The sequence below is a fragment of the Euprymna scolopes genome, chromosome 8 (genome assembly GCF_053919585.1).
Source record: "Euprymna scolopes isolate OS-2025 chromosome 8, ASM5391958v1, whole genome shotgun sequence".
Taxonomy (NCBI): Eukaryota; Metazoa; Mollusca; class Cephalopoda; order Sepiida; family Sepiolidae; genus Euprymna; species Euprymna scolopes.
Genome location: NC_136489.1, coordinates 88,468,370 through 88,480,187, shown reverse-complemented (window position 1 = coordinate 88,480,187; position 11,818 = coordinate 88,468,370). Strand labels below are relative to the sequence as shown.

Genomic DNA, 11,818 nt, shown 5'->3' with positions numbered 1-11,818 from the left:
CGACGGTTTTAAATTCGATCCACGGCTGGGGAAAGGTGTGTGTCTAGCCGCATTGATGAGTTGTGATACAACGAAACAGTACTGTAGGTGGATCACACACACACACGCACACACCAATGAGTCACCGCTCATTATGGCCAAAAAATAATCCCGGCGCCCACCTACTCATAAGAACATACTTGGCAAGAACAATTATTACGCGTTTGTCAGAAACCTCGTCCGTGGAATGTGAAAACTAAAGAAAAAATGGGCGTAAGGAAGAGTTACGAACCCGTCGAAAGTAAATTCACGATTCGTATTCTACTCTCCTTAAATCGTCGAATAGCACCTTTTTATATGTTGATCGAATGTCTATGGACGTGTTTGTGTGCTCTTTGTTATGTCAATAATCGATATAAAATAATAATTTCAATCTTCTGTCCGTATTAAAAAAAAATGTGTCACTCTGAATAATCGCTTTATGTTCCTGTTTTGAACGGCCTTAATCTAGACTGAAACAGAAATCCTTTAAAATACATTATGATGTTTATTCCTATCTTATTGATTTATGTAATAATCCCTATAGATTATTTATTTACAAGCAAGTACACACAAAATATATGAATATATCAATGGCCACAGCATGTATATTTGAATACTAGCTGAATTAATCTGTAAAAGAACATAATTGACTATTTTTCTCTTTAACCCCCTGTAACAGCGCGGACGCGCGTATGGCAGCAGTTGTACGTCAGTCAACGTATGCAAATAAACCAGCCGCGTGCGAGGTGACGACACAGCGAGGAAGAAAGACTACGTTTGCTCGACGTTAGATGTTATAATCAGCCATATTTTTGTGCATATCAAAAACAGGGATGCGGCGCGGTGAGGATGCCGCAGAGAATCTTCTTCACCAAGCAATTAGCAGAAAACTCACAATGTAACTATGTGTTGGAGGATAGGATGAAGTAGCCTGGGAGTATCCTAACGATCCGTGACACTACCATGGTGATGACGATTATTGTTATTTGTTCATTTCGAATGAGTTTGATGATTATTGTTGGTATTCTTTTCCTCGATATCTTTCGAGTTAGAAGTCTTTCTAAAAAGATACCGGGTACTTTATGGGAAGGAAAACATGAATTTTGTCATCATCTCTAGGTAAAAGTGTTTTTGTGGCACAAAATTGATTCAAACTTGGCACACCCATTTTGTCAGTCGGTGTCATTAAATATTTAGCCACCTTCACATCCATGACAATGATGATAATCAAACTAGTAACTCATTGTTTTACTAAAGCTGGGTTAATCAACGTTGCTTTCTATAATATTTTTCTTATATATGGTAATCACACAAAATAACAGGTAAAAATATTCCTCAGTTTTAGGATTGTGTTATATTACGAAATATCCACACGGATGCATTATAGATTTTGAGTGCATAAGCCCCTGGCCATTATCATTGGATCTGGGTATTACTTACAACTAGGGAACTGATATAGCCTCACCAAAACATGTTTGAGTGACTTGGCTCAATGCTCAAAAGATATACTGGCGGGAACCGACATTTTTTTTTTTTTTTAAGATATTTACTTGAAGTAATTCTTCAATATCTTCTATACACAAGATACGCTTTCATCTATACATATGCTTTCATCGCTTACCGCCCCCCCTCTCTCTCTCTCTCTCTCTCTCTTTCTTTCTTTCTTTGGATAGATAGATATCGATTTAGGAATACTGTTTTATGCGTTCTTTTTAGCGGTACCTGTTCTTTAAACATTGATCCCGCTGGTTTCACAGACGCCTCGCGTGTTACACCTGAAGACATTCGAGTGTTTGCTGCGGGAAAGGCGGCGCAAGCAACTATCGACTGTGGCGTCGTTTCGTACCGACGGTTTTCTGACTGTCGGCCATTTTGTGAACGCTTGAGAGAGGAGCCGACTGTTTTGAACGCAGACTCTCACCAAGATCCAATTAGTCTCAGATCTAACGTCAGACATTGGAGGTTATTATTACATTTAAGTGAACAGGGATGCAGAATAGTCCCTTAGGAAACACGAAACAGGAATTATATAAAGGACGAATAATGGGAATCTTTTACATTGTCTTTTGTTGTAGTAGCGTCGAAAACAACGTTAATATTCATATTTTACTATGGTTCGGCCTATGTTACTTCAAGCTTTTATTGGTTACTAGCAGGCTGGCAAGCGTTACTCGGTCGTAAAATACGCATACATTTTATTACATATAATATTGGATTACCATGTACGAAATGACAGCATTACTAATATATCTATATATCTATAAAAGTGAACGTGTCTGTGTGCCTGTCTACATTTCCCTACGCAATAACTCTCTCAATTTTCAGTCTACAGACTCGAAATTTGATATGCAGGTTACTGAGATTTGGGAACATCTTTGTAATCCGTTTCGGCCAGAAATTTGGCTGTTAAGGGGTCAAAGTTCAACGATTTGACCTTTGAGAATTCTACCAAACTTCTCTGCCAATTTTGGGTGTAAACACTTGAAATTTTAGATATAGGTTCCTTGGACAGGGGTCTAACTTAATAATCTGATTTAAGCCCAAAACACAAACGAAAATATAGGTAGGTACATATAATCAGCACAAACCAAAGACCATGTGCAGAAAGAAATAGACAGCAAAGTTAATTATGCCAATGATTTTACAATCACTCTGTTGATTACTTTTAATTGCAGTCAAAATTGAGATTGTTTCCCGTGATGTTGTATGGCATAGTTATCGATCACGAATACAACCATTTAATCGCTATGCATTCTTGTAAATCAAACCTTTTATTCCACCGATTGAGATTCGATTTTAATTTTTACGTTTCTTTTATTTCAGCCGACATTAATGAAGGGCACATTCGTTACATTTTGAACCACGATGCGAACGCTACAAGCGACAGTTTTTTCTTCAAAATTGTTGATAAAGGTAAGCAACTATATTTTTGTACTTTCCTTTTGTTTACGCATGAATATTTTTACTTTCTGATGTAAAATTTATTTTTAAAACTTATGTTTTTTTAATTAGCAGAATCAAACAATTTCTTCAATAAATACATCATTCAATATTTGACAAAATATGGGTCTTAAATATAAATAAAAAATATAAGGAAAATCTTTCCCAGCTGTAAAATTTTGAAGACTTATATTTGGAACAAGGAGTTTCATCGAATGTCTTGTTGGTTTGATAAACCCAGGATAGGATGCGAAGTATTAACTCGAATGATAGTAATGGAGAGGTGCTGGTAGAGTTAAACTCATGCTGAGATATTTCAATATTTGACAGTAAAATGTATAAACAAATTATTTCATATATGGAAACTATAAAAAATTAACGTAGTTTCTATATATGAAATAATTCGTGCACAGCTCATATTGCCAATTATTGCAATGCTAATAATGGATAATTAAAAGATGGGACATTTGGTGAGTTAATTGCAAATTACGAATAATTATAAAATTTAAAATTATTCCTTCTGCAAACTTAAGTAAATCGAAAAATAAATATTAAAACTGAAGCAAATATGTTTTGTGATATTAAATATAAAAAAGGCTATGATAGAAACGTATGTTGTTTAATCCAGATTTGGTATAAAATAAATGTATGAAAAGAGAGAAGAGTGAAAAAGATGACAGCAAAAACATATACGCATACAAACATATAAACAACATTAGATCGATTTATATGTTGATACATAGATAGAAGAGATAGAATCTATAGTTCATGTGTGTGTGTGTGTTTGTGTGTGTGTGTGTGTGTGTGAAATAAATAATCACAAAGTATTCCAATCGTGTATTTATATACTTATAATATTATTGAGTACATCGTTATACGGTATTATATAATATATAGTATTCCATAGGCGGTTGCAACGTCGATTAATACTCATTAGTATAGCTTAACGTAGTGAACGCATAAATCCCAGGGCTCTATACTCAGTTGCTAGTCACTTACCACTTTTGACTACATTTTACCGAAGTTGATAATCGTGGGTCAACGTGAAGGCGGTCTTAGTAAACGCAAATTAGCAAGAAATCTTTCCATACTCTGTTCTAATGTTAATAGAGTGATCATACAGTTCACAAGAGATGACAAATTGTACACAAAACCGCATCCAGTTCGCCCCAGGTCCTCTGATAAAACCTTGACTCTTGTAAAAAAAATGTTAAAGAGGATTATCGATGCAAAGCCTTTGACATAGCAACACAAGCTGGTATCAGTGCAAGAACAGTTGTCAAGTATCTTTACAAGCTATTCTACTATAGTAAAGCTACGAGAAGGAAACCTCTTCTTAATCCCACCAATATCAAGCTCAGAAAAGTTTGGGCTCGTGAGATGGTGAAGAGCCATATGACCTTTTGAAACAAAGTCATTATCTCTGATGAGTCATGATTTACATTTCCCGACAGTGGAAATGTATGGGCATAGAGGCTCCCCTAGCAAGAATTTGACTTAAAAAGACTGCAGACGACGTTTATGGTGTGGGATGCAATTTGAAGTGATGGTCGCTCAAACCTGGTGGAGTGCGAAGGAAACATCAATTCTGCTAAATATGATTCAATATTATATGAAAGGCGCCTACCAATATTCTCAAGTGATAAAATGAACCAAGTCAACTCTTTATTATAAAAAGACTTGAGCTCCTTGTTACTCTGTTAGGGCGGAATAGCATTGGTTAACCAAAATCAGATTAATAAACTTCCATGGTCAAGTCAGTTCCATGATATGGATCCAATTGAAAACCTTTGGGGCATATCAGACCGGAACCGTCGCAAAAGAAAGTATCTTCTAGGCCTGAACTTTTATTGCATCAGAAATGGCAAGAAAATCCTCAAGATCATATTCGTCAACTGATCAATGCCATGCCTGGTAGGGTCTTAGTATTAAAAACAGAAAAGGGAATGTAAATCAAGTATTAATTAAATTTGTGACCATTTATTTTTAATTTTTTTCTATAAATGATATGTTTATCAAAAAAAAAAATTTTTTTTTTTTGAGTGAGTGGGTGGTTGTGTATAAGAAATGAGAAATATATAGATGATAAAAATGAACTTAAATCAATTACAATATTTATTGATTCATCACAATCAACAAGAAATTATAATGAAAAATTCTTAATCCATAGAGTTTCAAAGTTATGCTATCTTCTATCATATTAAAAATATTATTGATAAAGAAAAGTTAACACAAATATGAAAATATATAGAGAAATATATTAGATGTGTTCTAGGAAAAATAAAAGGTATTTCGAGCTGACAAACATTATAATCAATCATTGCATCAATCTAAAGTTCAGTCAATAAATTACCTCCAAACAGTGGTCCGTGAAGCTAATATATATATATATATATATATATATATATATATATATATAATGTACATTTTGAACACACACACATATTTATATAATATATATAGATATATCATATGCATTTTGAACGCACCCACACATATATAACTCTATATAACTCTCTCTCTCTCATATATATATATATATATATATATATATATATATATATATATATATAACGCGAACACACATATATATGACTAATAAGATATAGGAGGATATCAATGTTTCATTTTTGTAGGATATTATCAGACTGTATATATATATATATATATATATATTCCTTACAGATATCATGTAAAAGGGAATAGACACACAGGTATTTACTCATTTTGATAATGTTGATTCTTCATTGGGAACCTCTTCCGTACAATTGTTATGCAAGTTGTTTCCAATAAAAGACCAACATTTTCAAAATGAGTAAACACTTGTGTTTCTAATATTAATACTTTTAAGGTGGTATCTTTAAGGGAAAAGTTTATAACTCTATTATTGCATTATCGAGCTATCTAAAAGATAACTTTGTCATTTATTCATATGTAATTACTATTTCAAGAAGTTAAATGTCATCTAAACATAAGCTCTCTCTCTCTCTCTCTCTCTCTCTCTATATATATATATATATATATATATATATATAGTGAGACAGAATTGGGTAAGGAGATTGGAACAGACCTAGATAGATTAACTAATGCCACGGTTTGAATGTAGATAGATAGATAGATAGATGTTGTTTCAGTGAACCATAGAAAGCTTGTCGAGAGACAATGGTGCCTCTTCCCCCACAGCCATCATTGTCAATGCATTCATCAAAGCTGATCGCACATGACATTTGTGCTTCTTGTCCCATTTTTCCACTTGACCTAATAATTGTGATGCATCGAATGATAATCACTTGCCTGCCGGCCATAGTGTTGTTATCTTCCCATGCGGTATACAACACAAATTTGACAATTCCAACGTCCTATTAATAGCCCGCCTACGGCCACATTTTTTGCCCGGCTCTTGGCGCTCCATTAATTGAGCCGATAATTGGCGCGAGAAATCCTTTCTTTCGTTCAAGCGAAAACAATATCTAAGGTGATCATTATTAAATGAAATTCGAAATGTCACTTAATGTTTACGGATGCGATCGGGTGCATTGCGAAAATGCCGGTTAGACGAATTCCTGGAGTGTGATGATCGGATAAACAATTAAACTAAAACAAACAAAAAATTGTTTTAAAATAAAACACAAAAATACGTGTATTCTTAAGATAAGTCTATCCAATCAGCGTGTTTAGCACTAAAAATACTATTCAAACTTAAACATGATGCATCACCGTGTATGTTATGTTAAATAAAATCATGTCAAACGGATGAAGATGCTATTTCAAATTGAAGGGTGACATACCAACGGGAATCTAATATACACCCCCGACAAACCCGACAGGCTACTAAGTCTCATCCCTTTACAGTAGAGATCCCTAGGTGCAAGAAAGCCTTTTACTCCAATAGTTTCTTCCCCAGAACTGCAGGTCTTTGGAACTCCGTTCCGGGATTCTGCTTTTCCAACTGTACTGATATGCAGAAGTTCAAGTGTTATGTGAACAAACATCTTTCTACTCATCTCCCTTCATAATGACCCTGCTTATTAAGTCCCTGATAGTAGCCCCCTGCTTCAAAGTGGCACTGTGCCTTGTTTGGGATGAAAATTGAATAAAAAATTTTTTTTTTTTTAATATATATATATATATATATATATATATATATAAATGGTAGTTGTCTATATGTGTGTTTGTATATCTAGCTCAAATTTAAAAAACACAAAACAAACATCCAAAAATTATCTTGATCGGCGTTGTCCTAGATGCATAATATATAAAGTTTAGTAATTAAAATATTATTAAAAAGTCAACTAGATCAGTTTTTGTTATGGGGCTGTTTTTTTTTAATAATTTTTTATGTAATTATGAGTACATTACAATGAACAGTGTATTTATATAATAATTTGTAAAAACTTTGTAATCATTCATTGAAATCTTCTGGATATGACATCATTTTCCTACAAATTATTGTAGGGATCCAGAAGGAAAGAAATATGCTAAAGTTGGAGTTAGAATTACTGTGGAAGCCTACTTAATTTTAACTGGGCTGTGTTACTAGTGTTATAAAAAATAGACAAACTGATATAATCTCTTATATAGACGTGACTAAAATATGCAGCACGCATTTAATTTATTAAATATTATTTCAAAATAAAGTGTGAAAAATCCAGGAGAGTTCTATTTTATACTAAAACATAACAAGCTACTTAAAATACTGTTTCACATTTAAGCGTGACAGATAAACAGTGTCCTTTATTAAATATAAATATACTTGGACGCATCTAAGTGAAGATGTATCCATGCAAACTATGTGCCTGGTTATGAGAATGTGATTTCAAACTTAAGCAAGACAAATTGACCGAAAAATTTATTTCAAACTTAAGCGAGACAAATTGACCGAAAAATTGATTTCAAAATTAAGCGAGACAAATTGACCGATGGTTAGACGTATCTTAAATGAGATGCGTCCAGTGAATGTGGGTGTGTAGCCGTATAAAGGCTATTGAAGATTGGACTGTGAGAGACAAAGCGACAGAGAATGTCACACTGGAGGACCTGTCGAAAAATGAAGACGTAAATACATGAAAGAATTCGTATAAAATCTGTACGGGCCAATGAAAATGATCAGGCCAAAAATGGCGATAATAATGGCTGAATCTTTCATGTATGCATTCCAAGGAAAATCCTAACGACGCTGTGATCCGTAGAAACTGCGAATTGAATTGTGGAATTAATATATAGGCTTGACAAGCTTCAAACACGCAGAACGATAGTTTCTTCTCCTTAATATATATATATATATATATATATATATATATATGTATGTATATGTATGTATATGTATGTATATATATATGTATGTATATGTATGTATATATATATGTATGTATATGTATGTATATATATATGTATGTATATATATATGTATGTATATATATATGTATGTATATATATATGTATGTATATATGTATATGTATGTATATATATATATGTATGTATATATATATGTATGTATATATGTATATGTATGTATATATATATATGTATGTATATATATATATATGTATGTATATATATGCATATATATATATGTATATATATATGCATATATATATGTATGTATATATATATATTATTCATTTGCTATCTTTTTTTCTTATTGAAGGTCAATGTTCATAAACTGAACAAAGCCTTTCGGGGGAGGGAGTTGCATGGTTGGGATCCACACAACAGGAGAAAAAGATTAATGCTTGGATGAAACTATTCAAAGTTGACCTTTGTGAAGAGGTTGCCTTCCAAAAATCTCATATCATTTTTTGAAATTACTTCTATAATAAGATCATGGCTGCAACAGACATGAGAAGTGGAAGACCTTTTCGATTTCATATCCTCTTCTTGAATCTATCCAAACCAAAAGAATAAAAGATAATAATAATATACTCTGACTCCCGGAAGGGACGCGACCTTTTCTGAAATACGCATTAGAGCGATATTCAATAATACATGCAAATAAATCAATATGTATTGATATATGTTAGCGTCAATATATATTGTTATGTTAAAGTCTAATATGAGGACCTGTTTTTTTTTTGGGGGGGGGATTAATATTTTGATGCGATGGTCCCATCTCTATATCTTGTTGTGTTCGTCATTAAGTCACAGTTAACTTTAGATTTTATTCTTTCTAGAAAATGTAGCATAATCGCGTTTAAACGCAGGTTCTTGTTAAGCTACCGAAGTTAATCGACGTGGAACTTGGCTAGTACCAGATGGGTGACCATTTGAGAATGCTTTATGTAACCGGAATAAACATGATGCTGGGGACCGCATGTAAATTTCATATTTCCTGTAAACTTCTTCTTTTGGAAGAAACCGACATAGCTTACTCACACTAGGTTTTGCTGTTTCGTTTTTTTTTGTTTTTTTTTTACATTTTTATAGTTGAGAGAGAAAGAAGGCATCAGTTCATCTGTAGATGATTTATAACAGCGCGCGGACGCGCGTATGCAAATGCATGCGAAATGACGTCACCGGTAAAGAAAGATTATATAAAGGAGAAAGAGCACGTTAGAGAAGATGGTCACGTGGGTGACGTCACAGTCGTAACGAGAAGTTACGCATGGCGGTGAAATGATGAAATCAATGTCGGTGTTACAACGTGAAAAGCGAGTTAGAGTTCTTTGCTATTCTTTGTCTACTTTGCGACTGAGACTACAACGTGTTGAGTAGGATTATAGATTTCTATAGTCTTGTTTTTTAAGTAACTAATACGGAAATCATATTAAAAATTCTTAAGTCTTTTTATAAACGAATGCAAATACTTGATACAATATTTTTCCTATAAATCAAATTCGTTATCAAATTTCTTGCTAGACGCACATTTATTAATGTACCTGCATTGTTTTATGATTTCAATTGCATAAATTGCATATAGCAATAATTTAACATATTTATTAACTGGAAATGAATCCGTAATTGGCGAACCCACACGTCTTTACGATGGAGTAACATTCATTATGTGCGATTTATTCAATTAATTAGCGGAGAGATGGCTACATCTCCGCTAATAGTGACGCCCTGGAATATCACCTCTAACAAGTGATCCTTTGTAATTGAAACGTTTTTCTGCTTCAAATCTATCACAAAGCTGCTGGGCTTATGTTTGCGTAGAGTCAAATTCTACCCAATTTCCACCAAAAACAATCAATGAGTTGTTGTCTATCTGACCAGCTTACACTCATTAACCCTTATCTTCGAGTGTCCTCCGGACCTTGATGAGTGGAGACTCCTTTGAAAAACAAATAAATAAATCATATACTTGGAAATAAATAGAATTTGCCAATCATTTATTAACATCTGCTATTAAAGATACAATTATAGATGCATGTGTATGCGTATATATATATTTGGAGAATGTCAAAACATCGTTAATTCATTACCCACTCAGCATCAGTCGTATAGTGTAATGGTGAGAAGCCTTGACTGTCATTTGGGCAGTCGGATTTCGATCCTGGCTTGAGGCAGTTGCCTGTCTAGCCGCACTGATGAGCTGTGAAACAGCGAAACAGTACTGTATGTAGATGACTATATATATATATATATATATATATATATATATATATATATATACGGCATGATAACGTTCTGAAATTGAGAAACGTTGAACTTGGTGACTATTTGGGAATTCTACGCACTATATGTGCTCTCCCCTTATCTCGGCATTATTTCCGGTCGTCCTTAAGTTCTGCGTGCAAGTGGTCTTTTACAACATCGACTCAGAAGTGGTGTGGGCGGAGATTGCGCAACTCTTGCCACAAAAATTCCAAGTGCAGGCACCCTTACAGTGGGTATCCATCGTCTGCCAAGACTGAAGGAAGCTATCATATATATATATATATATATATATATATATATATATATATATATATATATTTATATATATATATATATATATATATATACCTTGAATATATGCATTTTATGTTTCGCTATCTCTGTTTAGATAAGATTCCGCACTGGCACAAACAGTTGTATGACAGATTTCTGAGCCTAACTACTTCCATGCTGGCAAATGATAAATTGGAGACTGGTGTTTCTGTTTGTGAGGCCATCAACATAATATTGCCTTACATGGCCAACAGACTCTTTCAATCCGTTTTTTTTTGTTGTTTTTTATCAGAGTATACCTTCCAGACGGATTGCCTTTTACCCTAACCTCTGCATGCTAATATGATAAGTTATTTTTATAGGTAAGGTCGTAATGACTTTGACTTTTGATTCCACGCTGACATTTCTTCAATGTATGAATCTGTTCGAACCGTTTGTACAACTCTATACTCGAAGAAAGAAAACTCTTATTTTCGACGAAGCATGCATAGAAAATGGGATTGTCGTCTTCATAAGTACCAACTATATATATATTTCACTTTATAAGTACCAACGACTTTCACAAAGGGAAACATTTATTGAATAACGCGTTCTGTCTCAATGCTTACTATTGCAGTTTTTAATAAACACGAACAGCTTCATATAGGCAAAATGAATATTCTTACGGCTTAAAATTTATTCGATATATATATAGATATATTCCATAAAGCATATATATATATATATATATAGTCATTCACATACAGTGATGTTTCATTGTATCACAACTCATAGGTGCGGCTAGACTAGCACCTTTCCTTAACCGAGGATAGAACCTACAACCATCGCGTTGATAGTCGGCAGTTCTACGTATCGGCCGATAGGATCGTTGCTCGCAAATGAACTCAATAAATGTCCATTTAAATAAACACTCGACCACCGCTTTCACAGTGCTCGAGCTGCTTGTTTATATTAGTAGTAATGGTAGTAGTATTAGTTATATATATA

General features: G+C 33.6%; 1 protein-coding gene across 1 annotated transcript in view; it reads left to right on the top strand.

Moving 5' to 3' along the window:
- The window catches only part of LOC145283629 (FRAS1-related extracellular matrix protein 2-like), an 855,643-nt gene that overhangs the window by 477,809 nt on the left and 366,016 nt on the right, over positions 1-11,818 (top strand). The window contains exon 3 of the mRNA XM_080132581.1: positions 2,845-2,934. Coding sequence (XP_079988707.1) covers positions 2,845-2,934 — 90 coding nt within the window. The remainder of the gene's footprint in view (positions 1-2,844; positions 2,935-11,818) is intronic.